At 37.0% G+C, this 22,791-nt stretch overlaps 1 protein-coding gene across 1 annotated transcript in view; it reads right to left on the reverse strand.

The window, feature by feature from the left end:
- The window catches only part of Pi3K68D (phosphatidylinositol-4-phosphate 3-kinase catalytic subunit Pi3K68D), a 432,551-nt gene that overhangs the window by 164,643 nt on the left and 245,117 nt on the right, over positions 1-22,791 (reverse strand). Inside the window, exons 15-18 of the mRNA XM_067142437.2 lie at positions 21,888-22,076; positions 21,270-21,495; positions 11,742-11,888; positions 1,295-1,540 (exon numbers count right to left, since the gene is read on the reverse strand). Coding sequence (XP_066998538.2) covers positions 1,295-1,540; positions 11,742-11,888; positions 21,270-21,495; positions 21,888-22,076 — 808 coding nt within the window. The remainder of the gene's footprint in view (positions 1-1,294; positions 1,541-11,741; positions 11,889-21,269; positions 21,496-21,887; positions 22,077-22,791) is intronic.

Here is a 22,791-nt window from a genome sequence, read left to right on the forward strand (position 1 = left end):
TACACTTACCTTTTTTAAACAGTACGCCAACAGCTTAGATAATTTAGAATGGAGGGGGCTTTGGATAACGCTAAGATGCATACATGAGGTGTCATTAATTAACGTCCCGACAATGCAAATAACGATCTCATACAAATGGTCAGCCAGCAAACGCAATAGCCCCACAGTTAGAAGGCAAATCCAAACAATGAAGAAAAATGGAGAGAAAAATACACATCGAAATAAAATAAAATAATAATAATAATAATAATAATAATAATAATAATAATAATAATAATAATAATAATAAACATCTCAAGAATGGGTAGGCAAACAAAGGTACGAACCACAACACAGTAAGGTTAAACAACTCGCACAAAATACAACCTCATAGACACATAACTAGCGATACCCAATTCCCACATAATAATTTAGTTACATACTTTTATCATTTTAGTGCATTACGATACAATGAATTTTGCTTCCAGATGTTTACAGTTTTAAATCAATGAAGTTTCGGATTACGTAGTCCTTGGCTGTACGAGATCACTTGCGTAATATAGACTTTCCAGTACTTACATGAGGAGAGTTATCCAATATCAAGACTTACAACACATTTACAGCTGGCCATTTCGGTAACAGTTAAAACACGCAAGGGTTTCTTCTTGCACAAGTACCATAAATACGGATTGGAGCACACTGATACATCTTCAAAAGATCAAGGGCGAAGCCCTGACATCTTCACACTTATCCTGGCGAGTAATTCGCCATTACTAGCACTCTTCGACTGCACCCAAATGTCTTTCAATGAGCGCGGCTACGATCAGCCATGTTGAAAGCTTCAATGCAACTGACAGACTCACTCACTCTCCGACAGAGAAGCCGGAAGTTCACAGTTCCCAGCATTCGAAGTTGCACACTGCGCATGGCCGCACAGCCATCGATCAAACTTGCACGAATCAGATTAATTCAGCAAATACGTAACAATAGGAAATACAGTTTGAATTAAGTGTGCATGGAAAATTCCACAACTAGATGACAGTTTCAAACAATGAGGGATAGATAGCGTCTCGTTTCACAAGTAGACATGCCAGATAAATAATTAGATACTCTTAGGTGTTTTCAAGTAGTAATTCCATTATGCCAAATAAATTTTAGTTCCCATTTTCATGTCACACTAACAGTAGCTATTAAAAACTGGCAATTTCCAGCAGCAAATGCCATTAGTTCTGTATTTACAGGAAAGGATCAGGAACCTGCAAACATTTTCATACAGTGTTGCTCCAAGAGCCTCACCAAGATTTAAAGGACTAACCTTAAAGATAGCCGGTATGATCCCAGTCTCTGCACTAAGGAAGTTAATCTTTAGTGGCAAAGTACGAGATGGAAAATACGAAGAGGTCCGCACTTGTACCCCTACTACCTCTAAGCTCGGACTGAGAGGTAAACAGGTGGGGGATTCCTCCAACATGTGGTGTAAAGATTCCAGCTCCTGCATCAGCTGCTTAAGGCGCAATGATTCTTTGGTGCCTTTCACATTCTCCGCTACCTCAAACATGTTCTGTAACATAAAAAGAAACAATTGTTTTAATGTAAATAATATTATAACTAGTGGGTTGTTGGGGGCAATAGCCCCAATTTATCGAGAATGTTTAAACATATTTCAAGAAGTGAGAGACTAACTTTTAAGTCTTGTTCTTCAATGAATTCAGCCAAACAACCTAAGTGGTTGTGTTGTTATGCAACCATATTTCTGTATGAATATCAATGGGTAGATAGATCTGATTTTCCTACAAGCCATTCCCATGTGATTTATTTACAGCTATATGGTATGCTAGTCTTAATGGGAACTGCAACCTAGATATACAGAAAGGCACATTTGGGTCGGCTGATATCAGCTTTCTTCTTGGCATTAAAATGATATTTCCCCTTCCAAGTCCTGTATGAACGTCCAGTTTCGGTTTTTCCTTTGCTATATTTAAAAATTCTTGTAAGAATTTACATATATTGTCCACTTGTTCAATACAATAAAATATTATCACTTAAATGGCCTGTCTAAGCATTATGTCTAAAGGACATGTTTTGCCCTACGTAAAGGTAGGTCATCTTCACCTTAATGTACAAGAAATACGACATACATATAAAACAGTAGTACAGTTAAATGTCATTGTAACGAACGCCAGTTTAACGAAATGTTCAGAATAGCAAAATTATTTTTAGACCCCTTCCCTTTTCTCTATTTAACGTGCGTTAAACTATTTCATTGTAACGAATTTTGAACTTTCAGTATAATGAATTAAAGAGTAGCCTTTTTCTTAAAAATATAATTGAAATTCATCCTGCTTGATTCACAGGGTATTTCGCACAACATGTCTATACAGCTAATATCAAACGGCACACACTATACAACACAAAGGTGAAACTACCCTATTACAAATCAGGGGAAAGTAAGCAAATGCATAACAATTCTGATGAGCAGGTTGCCTACCCAACAGCATGTGAAGATTATGTTTTTCAGTTTTTGTGTACCAGTACTGAACGTCATTACTAGGGCTCGGATTCGAGCATATTAGCATATTTTTTTTCCTGAACAGTACACATTGAAAGAAGCCTTTCGGTGGTATTTTCATCTCTCTGGGACCAACAGAATTTAAATTTATCAAGCATATAAATGCATAAAACAGCGGTTTCCAGAATAGAAGCATATAAATGCATATTCTTGTTGTTTTTTATCTAAATAGTTTATTTTTCTTCGAATTCCTCCCCGAATTCGGACCCTGACCATCCTTAAGGTTCTAAAACAGAAATAATTATTGAAAAGCCTATCTGGTGCTAATAATAGAACCGCAGGTTTTTAACCTTTAGTGAGGTCATTCACACACACTGATTGGCCTCTGCCGGATTAGAGTGCGACTCGTCGGATAAGCTCTGGAAGCCCCAAGCATCCTTTCACTGCGAAATGCGAGGTATTTTAGTGGTGTGCCTATTTTGGGAACCAGTATTGTTTAGGTGGCTTTTCCCATGAAGTGGTGGAAGATCCGACCCGGTCAAGTGAAGTTTCTGCATTCTACTCTCAGTTCTCAGTTTGTAATCGTATCCGTACGTAACTATCGAGTTCTTGTGATTTCTAAGTACGCGATGCCTAAAGTTAAGGAATCTCTGAGTGTTTTACTCCGATAATGTACAAAGGAAGACCCTGACTCGTTTTCTACCGACAGGAAAATTCTTTTCTGCAAAGTATGCAAAAAAGAGGTAAGTTCTTATTGACATTTTCACATCTACGTTCTTAAAGATATTACTGGTCAAACAGTTGAAATTTCAAGTAAGCCGTATGTGCAGCATACGGCGCGTACCTACTAGGTAAGTAGAGAGAAGGCTAAGAATTCGGAGTGTAGACCCGCTAGATCCTCAGATTTTACATTTCCGAGATGGAAACTGACGTTTGGATTTGCTGGTTTTTCATGGGATCGTTGAGAGGGTGTTCCTATTTCTACTGCAATATTTGAAAATAATTTCATAGTCCACAATGCTTTATTTTTGTTCATTCAATGTATTTTTTCTCACTTATGCGTACCTACCTATTTATATTCAGATCAAGATTTCAAAGGGTTTTCAATTTTCCCAACATAAAGCCACAAGTGGGCACTCAGCAAAAGTCGAAGAATTTAAAAAAAGGAAATCTAAGAAACAAGCGCTGATACAACCTTTGTTCAGTCAGCAACAGCACTCGGACGAGTTCTCTTCCAGAGTTTGTAAGGCGTTTTTAAGCGCCAACATACCCCTCTACAAGGTCGAACATGCTGAGATTAGAGCTCTCTTCAAGGACTTTGCAGGAAGAGAGTTGCCTCATGAATCGACCCTATGTAAAAATTACGTTTCTTCAGAGTATGAAAAATTATGAATTCATGCACGACTGCCATATTCCGCAATCTCGTTTAAACAATTTAGAAGTAATTTTAACATGGATCTGGCTCTGTCGTAATGAAGGTAATCTCTTGACAATACCTTCATCCCATGAAGAATATTCATTCAGGTACTTTCTTCACCAGGTTCTACACACAATCAGGGACGATACCGGGAGCCACCCAATTTGGTTATCTATCGACGAGACCACAGACAGTTGTGGAAGATACATGGCCAACGTTAATGTTGGAAAACTCAGTCCCAGTGAACCGGGGAAGGGCCACCTAATTCTGTGCAGGGAGCTAGATGTGACAAACCATGGTACCATTGTGTGAACAGTGCAAGCAGCTCTGCTTAAGTATATTTTTGTTAGTTTATTTTTTGAGCGTTTTGCCAAAGAAGAATAAGTACAGTCTGGCTATAATTTCAATGCATTCTACATATGCTCAGTGAAGACTCTGATAGTTCTGATAGTTAAATATCTCTTATAGTCATACTGTCAGAATCCCATTAACTGAACGGTTCACCATTTTGTGCATTCCTTTTTCAGGCTTGCTGTGGCCAACCTTTTCAGATGAAGAGGTAAACAAAGTACTCGCATTGGTGACTGACGCTGCTCCCTACATGATTAAGGCTGGGAAGAGCCTCAAGCTTCTCTACCCGAAGATGTTACATGTTACTTGTCTTGCCCATGCAATGCACAGACTTTCTGAGGAGCTGCGCGAAAAATCGTCCAGTGTCAACAGTCATATTTCCTCAGTGAAGAAAATTTTCGCCAAGGCGTGTCCGTGCCTTCAAGACGATGCATCCAGAGCTCCCTTTACCTCCCGAGCCCATACTGACGCGATGGGGAGCTTGGATCTTGGCTACCTTGTATTAGGCTGAAAATCATAGGGCAATTGAAGAGGTAAAACTATTTGAAATGTTTAAAATCTTCTCATTTACGAGGTTTTCTCTATCATTCTTTTCATATCTTTTATCTTCACTCCATCATACGATGCCTAATTTTGTAATTTTCTCAGTTATTGCCCTCGGCTAATGTTTTTCATTTATATTTTTTCCAGGCGATCAATAGTTTTACGAGGCGGACAGCAAGTACATCGCGAAAGCTAAGGCTGCTTTTAAAATGAAGGGCTTGATGCCATCCTTGGCTTTCAAAAAAGCCTACATGAGCATCATTCCTGAGACCATCCTAAAGTTGAAATCGCGAGGGGTGGAGTTGGTTGAAGTGGTCGCTACAATACAAGGAGTCATCCAAGAAGCCGACTCGTGGCTGGAGAGACTGGGAAAACTGAGAAACAAAAACTGGAGTTCGTGCTGGCTCTTAATCCCGGTTGGAGTGCAGCGTTGGACTTGGAGAGGATGCTGCGTGGCGAGTCTGCACCGTCAGAGGATTTTCCGAACTACTCTGCACAAGAAACAGCATCATTCATGTATTTACCTCTCGTGTCAGTTGACGTTGAAAGATCATTCTCTTCATTGAAACTTTTATTGACTGATTTAAGAAAATCATTCAAAACGGAAAACATAGAAAACATTCTTGTTGTACAGAGCAATGCAGATCTTCATTGACTCGCCTAATTCTGAACATCTTGTAAATGAACTTTTAAACTGTAACTTTTATAAGAAAACTTCTTATATATATATATACTTGAAACTTGAATGCGAGTATATCGCAGTGTATCATACATACAATTAGAAAATAAAGCTCATATATAAAGATACGTTATTGGTTTTTTTCGTTTCACTTTCCTTTCTATAGTTTTTAACGGTGTTTTTTGAGCATATTCTGCATATTTAACCGCATATAATGTTTTTTCAAGCATATCTATGGAGCATATAATGGGTTTTTCGAGCATATCTATCGAGCATATAACACATGGTTTTCGAGCATATCTGGAGATTTTATCGAGCATATTGATCCGAGCCCTAGTCATTACAGTAAAGCCTCGTTAATTCGAAGTGGTTGGGACGCAAAAATCGGACTTCAAATTAACCGCCAACTTGTAATTCAGAAATGTCAACCCTTGCCGCATCACAATTTATTCTAAGACCCGTTACTGCATGCAATTAACCTTGATTCACAGTTTAAACCTTTCAAATGTCATGGAAAAAACTATTTCCAAAATGTATCCAACAAGGTGCATATACAGTATTCAGATAATACACTAATAACTCACTGACAAACATAACCTCATGCAATGAAAGAAAAACAAAGCATGATTCAAAGACTACGAGAAATCTATGCTGGTTCTCGTGTGCAAGTGCATTATTCATTGGATTTCTGTATTGTATGCATTTTATATGTTCTGTACTTGTATGGAAAGTGCTCGACGCCCTTAAAACATCGTGGCTTATCAAACCTTCCTATGAAGAGGGGATAAAGTCTCTCCCTTCCGTGTGCATTGCAACACAGTACAATGACCCCAACCCTTGTACAAATTCCCGGCTGGCACTTCTCTCCTTTAAAAGCCCGTTTGGGCTCGGCATTAAAAGAAACAATGCAGTTTCATCGGCATTGAAAATATCATTCGATGCGTACGAATTGATTATATGAGCCATGTTTTTTCACCAACTGTCAGCATGGCCAGTGTTTGCGGATTCTGCTTTTCCGCACACTACCCGCTATGTGACAATTTGACGTTCTTTAAAGCGCTGAATACAAAAGAATTACAATTTCACTCGAACCTAGCACATATGAGGCACACTGTAGACACACCAAAGTGAGTGAAAGTGCGGAAAGCTACTCTGTACCTTCCGGAAGATGCGTTCTATCACGACGTGCATACATTTTGGAATTCAAGTTACTCTGTAGAACTATTTTTTAAAAACATGTACAGGCAGTGTTGAATTAAAAGTCTGAATTTTGGTAATGGGACCGATATTGTTCTTTGAATTACGAATTATCTTAAACAATTGAAATAACATGCACAACCATACCTCATGTTTCCAGGAACGAGATCTTCTTCATTAGGTGAGATTTTGAAATAACCGATTTTGAATCGAGGTTCTACTGTAGTGTTGGCTACTGAGTGTATGATTCGAAGTAGTGTATCGATTCATTCAAGTGTCTGAGTGAATCGATTCACAGGAACGGCAAGCTCACGGCACATGATTCAGCTGACTCGCAGTAGATAGTGCTGAGTGGCGCACTCACGGATCAGTGAGACAGAATATACACACGGCTCACTAGCGGGACACTGGACATTGGCGGGGACCAAACTTCCGCTGCGGCGAGACATAGAGCCACGGCACACAAAGAATCATACGTAGTCACAGATCAGCGAGACACAACACACACATGGTTCATCGTCGGTATACTGGATATTGATGTACATGTTGATTCCCATAGGGGACCTGAAATATTTGTCCCGAATGAGTAAATTTACAATACCTATATAAATGGTCTGTTATTGGACATTATAAATTTTCCAGCTAACTCATTTCCGGTTGTCAGCATTTCTCCCCAGTGTGTTAAGTTGGGCTCATCTGTTGGTACTTAGCACACCCACCAAGACGGGTAGTGCATACTATGGAGGCCATTGCGTAGGCTACTTGGAGCCACCAGTAGCGCCAATGCACTATGAGAGACTTTGTTATTATTATTATTATTATTATTATTATTATTATTATCATCATCATCATTATCGATATTGTGCAAATTGAAAATTGAAAATTTCTCTCATACGCAACAATTGATCAAGATCTTAAGATCCTCCAATGCAAGCAAAAGGGCACCTTGCTCAACATTCTTGAGAACATCCAAATCAATATTGATCAATTTAGAAACCCCTCTTATAATTTAAAGCAAAAACACATAATACTTGAAACGTTCATTCCATTTGTTTGTCAACAATTCCATAATAAAAACGAACCCCACTTCTAACTCCCTAATGCAATACCACCACTCTATCTCTCTCTCCTCACCGACTTAGTGCCTCCCTCCCTCACTCCTTTCACTTCTTCCCCTGTCCACACAAACACAGCTGAGCCAACTACAAGCACGACTAGTGGAAATGGGACCTCTGATCTGAGAAGGTCAGGCTGCTTGTGAGGGCAATTACTTAATAAGGAAGTCTAAAGTTTTCTTTTCATTTATGTTTCATCTATTAGTCCAAGCTTCTCACATATACCGGTACTCATTCATTTTTTTCCATTACAGATTTAGATTTTATTGACGGTTTCCAGTATAGAGTCACACACACCACACTTGGCACTGCTTTCTCTCAAAATATGTTCTGTACTTCTGTTGCCCTCTAGACTTATCAAGCATGTGACCCAATGAAGACAGACTGTTCCTCAAGTTTTATTTTTGTGATTTTGTCCTTGTTTTTTAGTGTGATATACTGTACTTTCAGACTAAGAGGTTCTCACTGTATTAACTTCATCATGTTGCACATGTTTTTATACACCCTTTCTCATCGTGTTTTTTAATAACATTTTTTAAACATTAATCATGTAGTTTTTAACATTTTCACTGAAGATGGCTCAAAAATGAGCCAAAACATGTTTGATTATAATTACTCTGTCTAAAGATGAATATTATGTATTCAACAGCACTCAATAAATCCTTTCCTTTGTAAAGTGAAAATCTGTTTTCTAGTCTGTAAAGTGGATAATAAAAATCAAATTAAGAATTAAAAAATGGTGACTGACAGGAAACATTTAAGGTAAGTTTTGATGAATGAAATTAACTTACGTGATGTGGCCCGCTTGTATTACCTGTGTTCTCTGACAACGGAGTCCAGCTCTTGACTGACATGCTCCAGCAGTCGAAATGAACGATGTGTTGTTAGGAGGAGGAGAATGGGGAAATGTTGCGGAAGTGTGGTAGTATGCGGTATTATGGGGGTGGTAACTGAAACTAAGTATAATAACTGAATTATTCTGGTCTTATTTTACACTAAAAATCATCAGAATGAAAGTTTCCCATATTATGTTTTTTCTCCTTTCATTAACCTCATTTAAGTCGATGGCTGGATTCTTTTATTGATATATACTAATGTAAAAATTCTCTAAGATGTAATCAGATGTAGTCCGTAGTCAGAGAACGTAGGTAATACAAGCGGGCCACGTAACGTAAGTTAATTTCGTTCATCATAACTTACCTTAAATGTTTTCTATCAGCCACCATTTTTTAATTCTTAATTTGATTTTTACTATCCACTTTTACAGACTAGAAAACAGAAGGTTCAACTTTAACAACAACTTACATATTATGTCAGCCTATGAATGAACACAATAATTAAGCCAACAGTGTACAGATACTAGTTAAACTGCATCAGTGGGCAATGAGAATATTACAGCAAAAAGGCCTCCAGCTCAAAAACATTTTTAACGACTACCACCTCATATTTTTAATTTTCATCTTGTTTTTTAAGGAAATACTTTTTAACCAGCACTTTACACTGTGTGTCTAATGTTTTTAATTTATATAATATTTTATTGAGGATGACCCTATGCCAGGTCAAAACATGTCTAATATTTCATCTTAATTGCATGTAATATTGAGTATTGACTAGGAGGATAATCAACGTAATTTTGTACAATTTTTAAGAAGTTCAACCATCAATATGGATCTAATATGAGATTTATAGCCTGTAATTATGAAGACAACACAATAAAACATCATATGACTACATGCTATCAGCACTTATATTCTGTTACAGTTAAAAGCTATTGGACAGGTTATAATTTTGAAGTAGAGTTCAAGATAGATGCGATGTGACATGCTTTAAAAAAAAAAAAAAACAACAACATTACTTTGAGTGTGCCGAATGGTTTGACTATAGTAGGTAATGTAAATAAACGAATGGGACTGGGCATGAAATGCATCTTTTATCACCATATAAGCTACTAACAAGAATAATAATAATAATAATGTTATTTGTTTTACGTCCCACTAACTACTCTTTTACGGTTTTCGGAGACGCCAAGGTGCTGGAATTTTGTCCCGCAGGAGTTCTTTTACGTGCCAGTAAATCTACCGACACGAGGCTGACGTATTTGAGCACCTTCAAATACCACCGGACTGAGCCAGGATCGAACCTGCCAAGTTGGGGTCAGAAGGCCAGCGCCTCAACCGTCTGAGCCACTCAGCCCGGCACTAACAAGAATATTTAAGGCATTTGTTAATTTAAAAAAGTCTAGAAAATAATGCTCAAAATCGGCTATTAAATTTTGGACTTCATCCAAAACTTATTAAAACTTACTTTAACTGATACTAAATCAAAAGTTAAGTTTAGAGGGGAAATTTCTGATCTGTTCATGATTTTAACTGGTTTTTTTTTCTTTTTTGCTTTACGTTGCACCGATACAGATTGGTCTTATGGCGACGATAATATATTTTTTTAATTGTTCAAGACAATGTGACTGTCATCTTTGCCATATCGTGCATTAGAATATGTAATGAGAGAATGGTTCAAAGAGAATCCTAAAAACATAAAAATTGGAAGTTCTAAACAAAAAATTAGTTTAAACTGTTTAGGATTTGCTGATGACTTTGCATTATTATCTAATGGTATTCAGGAAACTGAGCATCAAATCAGATCTCTGCAGGAAATAGCAGAGGAAATAGGTCTTAGAACTTCTTTTGAAAAAACATGTTAACAGATCCACCACTGGAAAATAAAATTCATATTGATGAACATAACAAAATTGTAGATAAATTTAAGTTATAATATAAATTTTAACTTATAATATAAACAAAAAACCAACCTGGCAAAATATATATAATACATAAACAAAGCAAATTATGTCACCAAAAACATACACAACAAAACAAAGTTTATCGATTGCAGCAAAATTAAGATATTATAAAACAGTCACACAGCCAGAAGTGACATATACAAGTGAAACTAATTCAAAACTACTAATACAGCTGAAACTTTTTTTTTTTTTGCTTCACGTCACACTGACACAGATAGGTCTTATGGCGACGATGGGATAGGAGTTGGAAGGAAGCGGCCGTGGCCTTAATTATGGTACAGCTCCGGCATTTGCCTGGTGTGAAAATGGGAAACCACGGAAAACCATCTTCAAGGCTGCCGACAGTGGGACTCGAACCCACTATCTCCCGATTACTGGATACTGGCCGCACTTAAGCGACTGCAGCTATCGAGCTCGGTACAGCTGAAACTGATCATATACTTAAGACAGAAAGAATAATAATTAGAATATGTATAAATAAACAAGTTAATGGCCTTTGGAGAATAGCTTCAAATAACGCAGTTTAAAAGGAAATCAAACCAGTGTTGAGCACAATTAGAAAGAAACAAATCTCATATTTTGGGCATCTTACTAGAACACCAGAAACTAGAATTAGTAGAAAAATTATGGAACAGCAATACAAGGATTAAATGGAACACAGAAATTAAGAATGATATTAATGAACTACAAATAACACTAAATGATCTCAAGAGCGCAACAGACAAAATTAAGATTCTCAACAACTCACATGTAAGAGTAAACACCAAAATTAAAAAAGGGCAAAAGGTAGTGTGTTCTCAATTGAAGAAAGGACGTCAGAATCTGAAAGGATGAAGAAATACTGGAATCGTAGAAAAGCTAAAACTTCTTTGTGTACTTGACTGGAATGGTCCTACATTGGCCATAAAATGTTACAATTACAAATATATTCCAGGGTCAGTTTTCTCTGTCTTCCTGATCGACTGCCTTCTGTATTCTACATCTGTTTAATGATTCAGGTTTCTACTGAAATGGATTTTTAACCATAATCGCTACCAATTCCTCCTCTCTATCTGCACGTACATTTCCCAAGATCATTTTATTTGGTTTGAGTAAGATTTCTTTCTCAGATGTTATGGATCTTACTTAAGAGGGGCAAAAGAAATATGTACCTTGACTAGAAGTTGCTGGGACATAAACCGTTTTCTCAAGGCCTCTCCAGAAATTGCCAGTAGTGCTCTCAGCATTAATTGTAACCTACGGTGATATCTGGCCTCACTTAGGCTGATGTCATCTTCTCCAGTTGGTTCTGAAGAGTTCTGGACAAAGATTAATTAGGTTAGATGACAAAATTAAACAACTGTCAAACATTTTAGATTTTCTAAACAAATACGCTCATAAATGCTTACAATATAGTGATTATTTTAATCCACCTATTCAATACAAATTGGTTTTGTGTTGCTAGTTCATAATACTACAACACGAATTTACAGGGACATGTTTCGCTTTATTTACAAGCATCTTCAGCCTACATAATTGTCTCAAGGTTAAGACCTGTCATAATTGGATTGTTTTTACAAATTTTTTGCTTGAGTATAAATCTATGTTTAGTAATAATATGTAAAAAACATAGGAATTATGTACACATTAAAAGTATGACAATATGAATTACAATGTTGAATTGAAGTAACCCTTAATTCTAAAATACATTGACGTCCAAAACATAGCAAGTACAATTTAAAAATTTGGTTAAAATTGTTTTCACAATTACAATGTTGAATTGGAGTAACCCTTAATTCTAAAATACATTGACGTCCAAAACATAGTAACTACAATTTAAAAAATTTGGCTAAAATTATTTTCACAATGCTGTGGTTGATTGAATCAACTGTAATATGGCTTTAAATCTGAGTCATAAATATAAACTGAAGGTTAAAATATAGGAGCCATTTTTTCTAAAATCCATTTCTGGAACACAGTAACTTCCAATATTAAGAATTTGGTTAGTAATTGTGATCTCCAATGCAATTATTTAAAAACTATGATTTGACTCCATGTGTAATTTGAGTCAAAATGATATTCTAAAAATTAAAATCTTGGAACCGTTGGAGACCAGCTTCTAGAATTTTTGAGGCTTGCTGCAGTTTGGTGACTTGATCAGTGAAAGTATTAGAATAATTAGTTCTTGTTTATTGCGACTTGAATATCCATTGGTAGCAGATTGTATTAATGTAGTTGTAGTTAAAAGGGGGGCTTCTATCCAAATCTTGAGTAGCAGTTTATGTTTCTTTCAAGGTAATAGAATGAGTGAAGCTTCTGGAACAAATGGAAATTAACTTGAAATACTGTTATGTGTTGTTGTGCTTGTAATGTGAGTTTGAAGTTATATTTTTTTCACTTACCCCTTTGACTGCCGCTACAAAGTCTTGTGGTCTTTCTTATGTTACTGTGACTAATGTCTGTTGTGGTTCTACTCTTTGTGTTGTACGTGTGGAGGGGCTGTTGTGAGGGGCAAGTAGGGGGTTGAGGGGGATAGATGTTGGGCGGGGCGTTTGCTATTGGCGTACCATGTGGTGGGGAGTTCTTATGTGTTGTCGAGGTGGGGGTAGGGGACGATCCTGTGGGTGGGACGTTAAGCTTTGGCGTGTTATGTAGAGGGGGATTCGTTGTCAAAATAGTTTCTGTTGTGAGTGTTTTTAGATTAAATATCCTAGAGAATTTGCTTTTATCTGATTTGAAAGTTTGTAACAATGTTGGCAACTGTTCTATTAATGGGCTTTTTATTTCGGCCGCATCGTTCAAATTTTTTTCTTTATTAAAATATTGATCCAAATAAATATATATGTTTTCAAACTCTGTCATTAGCTTCCCCTTTTCGATCCTTTTGATTATTGTAAGGTCTTTGTCTATTGAGGTATAATGATGGCCGGTTTCTTTCATATGATTACTCATTGTGGAGTATTTATTATGCTTTAAGGCGTTAAAGTGTTCCATGTACCTGATTAGGAAACTGCGGCCAGTTTGGCCAACATATGAAGATTTACACTGTGTGCATGTTAGTCTATATATTCTGAAACTTTGAAATTTGTTATTGTAGGAATTTACTGTGTTATGATTAAAAAATAAGTTTTTATTAGTGTTATGTGTTTTAAAGGCTACTTGCATATCCCGCTTTTTGAGTGGGTTTGCTATTTGGTGGATTGTTGAACTGGTGTAAGTAAAGGTTGCGTATTTTGATTTTTTGGTCTTTTCCGGTGCAAGATTTGTGGCTAATTTGAGCTTTACTTTGTTGATGATTCGATTCACCATCTCTGCTTTATATCCGTTGAAAAGTGCTAGTTCTTTTATAAAATTTATTTCTTTCGTGAAATTCGCGGGTGATAAGGGTATTTTATGAGCTCTGTAGATCATACTGAAAAAGGTTGCTTGTTTATGGGATTGAGGGTGGAGTGAATAATTTCTTATTGTTATTGATGTATGTGTCGGTTTTCTGTATATTTGATAATGGAATTTATAATTTAAGCATTTTACAGTAACGTCCAGATAATTCAATGAGTTGTCATTCTCGTCTTCTTTGGTAAATTTTATGTAACTATCAATGCTATTTAAAAATTCTACGATTTTTTCACTGTTATTTTTTCGGTTATCTGTTATTACAAGCATATCATCAACAAATCTCAGCCAAAGACAGATTCCTTCTAAATTCGGTTTAATTATTTTATGTTCTATGTTGTCCATATAAATATCTGCTAATATTCCTGAGCTGAGGTCACCCATGGCTAAACTCAACTGGTGGTAGATTTTATTGTTAAAAGTGAAATAGTTATTATTTAGAACGAATTTAAGTAGTTTAATAAATTCATCTATTTCTAGTTTACTTACGTTACTATGTTTGGAAAGGTTTAAGTCAATAATTTCAACCGTCTCTTTAATGGGGATGTTTGAATACATATTGGTAATATCAAAAGAGCTCATCCTGTGGTGGGGTTGTAAGTTGAAGTTTTTTAATCTTTCGCAAAATTCAATAGAATTTTTAATTGAGGAGTTACTCTGAAACTTATAATGCTTTTTGAGGAACTGATGTATAAATTTTGACATTTTATATGTTGGGCTATTTCTGCTATTTATGATTGGTCGAATGGGTGTGTTTTTGTGTACTTTAGGTAGTGCCTTTGCCTTAGGCAATGTTGGATTCATGTTGACCATTTTTAGTTGTTCTTGCTCAGCAAATAAACAAGTTGAATTTTTAAGGATTGTTTTTAGATTCCGTTGAATTTTAGAGACCGGGTCTTTATTTACTATTGCATAAGATTCATTAGAAAATAATTTTATTAATTATTAATGTAGTCACTTTTATTTACTAGGACTATTGTTTTGTCTTTATCCGCCTTAGTTTTAACCAAATTTTTACATTGTACTTGCTAAGTTTTGGACGTCAATGTATTTTAGAATTAAGGGTTACTTCAATTCAACATTGTAATTCATATTGTCATACTTTTAATGTGTACATAATTCCTATGTTTTTTACATATTATTACTATACATAGATTTATACTCAAGCAAAAAAAAATTGTAAAAACAATCCAATTATGACAGGTCTTAACCTTGAGACAATTATGTAGGCTGAAGATGCTTGTAAATAAAGTGAAACATGTCCCTGTAAATTCGTGTTGTAGTATTATGAACTAGCAACACAAAACCAATTTGTATTGAATAGGTGGATTAAAATAATCACTATATTGTAAGCAATTATAGCAAATTTCAATACGGGTCTAATCATGAGATTAGTTACATGTAAAATACACTCATGTTCATAAAAAACAGAACACCTTGAAAGACTAGAGATAGGAAGTTCATATTCACAGGACATGTTCATTAGTATGTTCTGTAGAAATGATTAGCATTTCAGTCACCTAGGATCAGCATATGTCCTGTTGCCTAGTAGGCAGTGGGTCCTCCATGGGCACTGATAACTTGTTCCATGCGTGATGGCATAGACGCGTATAAGGTGCGAATGGCATCCCGGAGTATAGCCATCCTTGCTGCATTCACCTGGTTCAACAGTTCTTCTTTGGTGGTTGGCAATGGGTCACAGCACAGCGACCATTGTTTCACCATATCACATACATTTTCGATTGGCGACAAGTCCGGTGATCGGGCGGGCCAGGGCAACAGTCTGATATCCTGTGACAACAAGAAAGTACGTTTTCGTGCAGCAACACGTGATCGCGCATTGTCCAGCTGAAATATGCCACCTGGGGTGTTGTGCATAAAGGGTATGGCTACGGGTCGCAGAATGTTATTCACTTTACAAAGGAAAGGATTTATTGCGTCCTCCTATTCAATACATATATATATCCATCCTTAGATTGAGTAATTCTAATGAAACATGTTTCGGCTCATTTTTGAGCCATCTTCCATGAAAATGTTAAAAACTACATGATTAATGTTAAAAGAATGTTGTTAAAACACGATGACAAAGAATATATAAAAAACAAGCGCAACGTGATGAAGTTAGTACAATATGAGGTTGTAGCAAGGTTGAGAAATTCTTAGTCTGAAAGTACAGTATGTCACAAAAATGATGAAATCACAAAAATAAAACTTGAGAAACAGTCTATCATCATTGAGTCACACGCTTCAAAAGTCTCAAGGGCAACAGAAGTTAAGAACATATTTTGAGAGAAAACAAATCCAAGTGTTGCATATGTGACTCTGTAGTGGAAACCGTCAATACAATCCAAATCTGTAATGGAGAAAATTAATGAGTATATGTGAGAAGCTTGGGCTAATAGATGAAAGATAAAACGGAAAGAAATCTTTAGACTTACTTATGAGGTAATTGTCCTCTCGAACGGCCTGACCTCCTCAGTTTATAGGTTCCATTTCCACTGGTCGGGTTTGTAACTGGATCAGCTGTGTTTGCGAAGGTAGGGGAAGAAGCGAAAGGAGCGAGGGAGGGAGGCACTAAGTCAGTGGAGAGAGGAGGAGGGAGAGGTGGTGTTGAACTGGAGAGCTGGAAGCGGGGTTTGTTTTTATTATGGAATTGTTGACATTTCAATTAGTTAATTTTAAAACAAATCTCATTTAAATTATAAGAGGGGTTTCTAAATTGATCAATATCGATGTGGATGCTCTCGAGAATGTTGAGCAAGGTGCCCTTTTGCTCGCAATGGAGGATCTTAAGATCTTCAATTGTTGTGTATTCATGACAAGATCCTTTATGATGCTCACTCACAGCTGAAAAACAATTATATCTAAGAGCGTTGCGATGTTCAGCGTACCTTATTATGCGCAACTGCAACAGCACTTTGTCCTTTAATATTTATAGAAAACCCATCCACATTATCAACATCATTCAGCAAACTTCTCTGCACCCAGACATATAAGAAAGCAATTTACAATAGTATGATACTCAGAGCATTGACTATTCCTTTATCTCGCAAAAAACTACAAAAAAAAGAAACGCTATTCACAACATCACAGAACACAACGGTTTCAGTGAAACTTTTGTCAACAGAATCATCAATAGATACAAGAGCAGACCTAAGACCATCCTAACTAAAGAATCTGCTCCTAAAGAGAAGTTCTCTACCTTCAACAACAGGAGCGTTTACCAAATTTCTAATGTATAAAAAAAGCCCATAAAGTCATAATAGCATTTAGAACCTTCCATATTAACACCAGACTAATTTTCAATTTGCACACTATCGATAATAATAATAATAATAATAATAATAATAATAATAATAATAATAATAATAATAATAATAATAATAATAATAAATACTCGAACTCCAGAGTTTATAAATTAGAATGCCAATCCTGTAGTTCCAGCTATATCGGTCAAACAGGCTGCAACTTCGTGATAAGGTATGCTGAACATTGCAACGCTCTTAAATATATTCGTTTTTCACCAATGAATGAGCATCATAAAGAATATTTTCACGAATACACAACAATGGACCAAGACCTTAAGATCCTCCATTGCGAGCAAAAGGGCACCTTACTCAACATTCTCGAGAGCATCCACATCAATATTTATCAATTTAGAAACCCATATTATAATTTAAATGAGATCAACGAAAAGAGAACATTTTACTCGAAATGTTCATTCCATTTGTTGTTAACAATTCCATAATAAAAACGAACCCCACTTCCAGCTCTCCAACTAAACACCACCCCTCCCTTACAATCCCCATCTTACCTGTATGAACGATTTCATAGCCTTTCTGAACACCATGATAAAAACACCAGAGCGCTGAGCTCGACACTGCTCGCTATTCCTAAGCATAAATCCTCAACCTACAACAATTCCTTCACTGTTGTGGCCAGCCGTGAATGGAACTTCCTTCCGCAGGAGGTCAGAGGGATATCAAACCACGGAAGATTTAAAAGTATGTGTTCAAAATATCTCTATGAAACGAGCTCGTAGTGCGACAGTCTTCTTCTTCTTCTTCTTCTTCTTCTTATTCTTCATCATCTTCTCCCCATGGTCCTTCTTCTTCTTCTTCTTATTATTATTATCATTATTATCATTATTATTATTATTATTATTATTATTATTATTATTATTATTATTATTATTATTATTATTATTATTATTCAGTAGTGTTAGAAAGTACTCAGCTGTGGTTTTCCTGCATAGTTGTCCTTATCCCTATCCCCATTTTGCAATGTTTTTCAACCACAGTAAACACATGAAAACTGAACATTCGTCAATGTGATATACTTCTGGAATTGGACAAATTAATTGTAAATATTAGTAGGTTTATCTATATTATTATTATTAATATTATTATTATTATTATTATTATTATTATTATTATTATTATTATTGAAATTGTAATTCGTTCTTTGTTGTATGTTAATTTCTTCGCAGGAAGCAAAATGTTAATTTATATTTGATTATTATATATAGTTATTTTTATGTACAGCAGGATAGCGTAGTACCGTAGAAATTTGTTTCAGTCTCTTTTTTCATTTATTCAGTATGTTATATATTTTTATGTTAATTATGTATTTCACTGGTTAAGTGTAAGACAGGGACACGTGTCCCTAACTTTGCCAGTTAAAATAAATCATGTCTATCTATCTATCTATCTATCCCTCTCCTCTCCCCTCTGACTTAGTGCCTGCCTCCCTCCCTCACTCCTTTCACTTCTTCCCCTATCCTCTCAAACACAGCTGATCCACTTACAAACATGGAGACTTTTGCTGTGCTTTTATTTTGTGCAGGTTGGTAACGGAAGCAGCAAGTTAGGAATTGTGGGAATGACGTCATATCGGCCAATGGCTGTGGTCATAGCTATCCGGCTAATGGTCAATGGCGCGTGCAATCTTTCATTAGGTCATAAAAGTAAATGTGCCTTTTTGGGTGGGCTGGGTAGGTCCCTGGCATTGGTAATGAACACATCTCACTTCTACACGGATTTTAATGTAAGATTCATATATATTTCTTCACGAAGTAGTGTGTTATAAGCCAGAGTGAGTACACTAGGAATGTATCTCAATATATTGCAATCATAGCGACTTTTACACCGTTTCGTTTCACTTTACCTTACATCTCGTAGTAATTAGAAAACCTTCAAGGTCAGTTCTCTTAATGTAAATTAATACGTGGATATTATGGTGATAACCTGTATTTTGGTCAAGATTCCGTAAACCTTTCGCGAAAGGTTAGAAATTCAACATGGTGCACCTTGAACGATGTCACAGCGGGCTAATCGATGCTGCTAACTTAGGAATTAGTTTCAAGACCAGGCTAGTGAAAAGATTATTGGTCTGGCTTGTAGCAAGACAACTGTGCAGGGGGCAACAAAGTGGTCAACAGGCCTCTAGCATCCCACACACACCACAAGGTACGACGCAATTAATACCCTGTGACTAATTAAAACAAATGCGGTGCATGCCGTGACTATTTTAAACTGTGCGATTTTCTCATTTTCAATGAAGCTGGCAGCCCTAGCCAGCCAATAGCAACACAGAAAATGGTGGCAAATTTGAGTTTTACAAGTGCCTCCATTTTAATTCTTGGAAATAAGAATAGTTCTAGGGACCAGTTAGTGGGTTGAGGAGAAGCGTCGATGCCAGGAGGCTCGTAGTGATGTTGCGCTTGAATAACCTGCACACAGCACTCCAGCCTACGAGATCCTTGCTCAAGACTAGCAACTTGTAATCGCTCTATTATATGCTAGAGTATTCAGCTGCCTCTTTAAATTCAAAAAAGTTTCGCATATATTTTTCTTACGTACGATCGGTCCATGGGGGAAAATTGTGACCGAGGACAAATAATATTTTGACGATCAATGCGATTAAACGATAGATGCAGGGGAATTTAACATTGGTTTAAATGGAACATTTTTGGGACCGAATAAATTGAACGATGGATACGGGAAAAACGACAGTTCCGGGAATGATGCATTGAGGTTCTACTGTATATGTATTGAATAGAAGGATGCAATAAATCCTTTACTTTGTAAAGTGAAAACCGTCAATACGGAATGATTTTAATATCCTGTATGGATGTCATTCACGTAGGTAAAACTGGTCACAGTGCCCTGGATACGCACCAACTGTGATTTATGGTTGTACCCCATAGCACTCCACACCATAAGGCCTTTCTCCGTCTGCGGCGGACCAAAATGAGGCAATCATTTTCAAACAAACAGAATCTGGATTTGTCCGAAAACACTGCTGCCATTCCTGTCCCCAGTGACATCGTTCCATACACCACTACAGTCTAACATGTTTATGCACATTAGTGAGAGGTAGGCAGAGAATTGGACGACGTGCCGGTAACCCAGACTGTAATAAACGGCGATGGACTGTCACTCCTGATAGTGTGTGATGTGCTACACTGTTTCACTGTTGCTCCAGAGCTGAGGAGGACGCAGATCTGTCCTGCAATGCCATTCGGATGAGGTGTCGATCTTCTCGGGGTGTGGTCTGGGTGGTGCGACCAGACCCATCTTATCATGTTCTACGCCCTTCTGTGAACCACTCTGTACACACCCGTTGCACTGCAGACACAGTTTGTCCCACATGAGCAGCAATTTTCCAGATAGATGCATCATGTTCTCTCATGCCAATAATGCGCCCTCATTCAAACTCACTCATTTAATGGTATGGTTCTCGCATATGTCTGCGAGACATCCTGCACGTCTGCTCATGTCACACTGATCCATAACCTCCGGTTTATAGCAACAACAAGAGCTGCAGGCACATTTTAGCAGTCGGTGGTGGTGCGCCGAGATACTGATGTGGACCTAGAATCTGAGGGCCGACATGGTTCAAACACTAATTATTTCTTCAGAACATACGGTAGTAATGCACATGTCCTGTGAATATGAACTTCCTATCTCTAGTCTTTCAAGATGTTCTGGTTTTTATGAACATGAGTTTATAACGAAATATAATTATATCCAAATAAATAAATTAATGCAGTGTTTTCTTTCAAACAACACATTGTATGTTTCTACAATAAAAGCAAGATTACTTATGATTAAAGACGAACCATTTTCCAAATAAATTCTGAACATCTTCACTATCCACTAAAGAGACCAGTGTGCTTGTCACTTGCATTATGGTATGACATAACATTATAAAATTTGGGAAGAATAGCATAATTTAGTATGTCCAAACTGATAAACGCGGGAAATATCCCGTATCCAAGAAAGAGGATTTAGTATGAAAAATACCTGAGGACATTGTCCTGGAAGCATCTGCATGAGCAGCCAGTACAGATGATGAGCTACCCTAGGAGATGTGAGAGCTCGTTCCAGAAGAAAGCGTGCTAGTGGTGATGCCTCCCAAGTCTCATGCTTCAGTGCTTGCACCAACTGAGGCAGGTAGTCCACCAGTTCATCACTGCCCATGTCTTTCACCCAGCTCACAGCCACACGGCGCACTTCACTATCAGGGAAGCTAAGAATGATAAGATTAAAAACTACTGTTACACATACAGCACTTGGATTACTTATCATATCAAATGCAGAAAATTAGACTGACATTGGTTCTTCCCCTGTGTGCAGGTAATAACCAGTGTAGGGAGTACAAAATGGTTTAACAGGGTGACAGATTCAACAAACCAAGCTGTCAGGCCACAGATCTGATATGTGAGAAGTTTGATACACACAGACTGTTCATTATACCACAATAATGACCAGTTCCTTACCAGTATGCCAACTGGAAAGAAGAAATTGGATGCACAGGTGGTGACTGTAGTGATTATAGTTTTAAGAGGAAGTACAACTGGGCAACCATCCTCGAGGGAGTGAGTGAGTACTTATTAAGGATTTATATTAACAGGGCTTTACCATGGCAGCAAGAGCTGAAGAGCACTGACAGGATCCATTCGTGTCCAACCATGCAGCATTGCATGCAGGTCTCCCAGACATGCCCAGTCCCAGCTGTGAGCAGCCAGCAATACCTTGGGAAGGGCATTTGGTTTGCTGTGAAGGTAATGTCTCTTTTCCCACAGAATCTCTCTCTCCTCCACTGGTGTCCTGAAACAATTACAAAGAATATTTCACATGTACTTATAAAATTTGCATTTTAACTAAAATTTTGAGATTATTTTGCTTCCAGACTATGCTTCTGAAAATGTTACATCAAAGGATGGAAACAAGAAAATCTGTGAAGTGGAATGTTTATAGCATTTCAATCTCCTGTTGTGATGCAAGAAGGCATCATGGCTGAAAAAAAAAATTAACTGTGTGGTTAAGATACGTTGATTTTCACAGTCAAATTAATTTGAATGTGATATGCAAGAACATAACAGTTCAGTAATTAAAAGAGCTTGAAGGCTGGAATCTGTTTCAATGAAATTTGGTATTATTTGTTGTTTTTTAAGATTAAGTTTTGAGTGAAACCTTGTTGAAGGCCAGGTCAAGGTGGTTTGGTCATATCAAATGGGTGAAACCACTCAGGAAGCAAGAAGATAGCTGGAAACTGTGACTGAAAACAAGAGACCCAGGGGTAGGCCAGGAAAAGGTGGCTTGATCAAGTCGGACAAGAACAAGGACTGGACTGGGAGCAGACCGAGCAAAAAAAAGACCTTCCTCAACAGATATAAGTAGAGAAGAAAATTAAGTTGCAGCACATGAAGCTGTATAAGTATGTGGGAAAGTAAAAAACAGTGAAATAATAGAACTTATCATAAAGAATAATTAAGGAGACAAGACGAATGGAGATGCAGAAACTATGGAACAACTACTCACG

The sequence above is a fragment of the Anabrus simplex genome, chromosome 3 (genome assembly GCF_040414725.1).
Source record: "Anabrus simplex isolate iqAnaSimp1 chromosome 3, ASM4041472v1, whole genome shotgun sequence".
NCBI classification, from domain to species: Eukaryota; Metazoa; Arthropoda; class Insecta; order Orthoptera; family Tettigoniidae; genus Anabrus; species Anabrus simplex.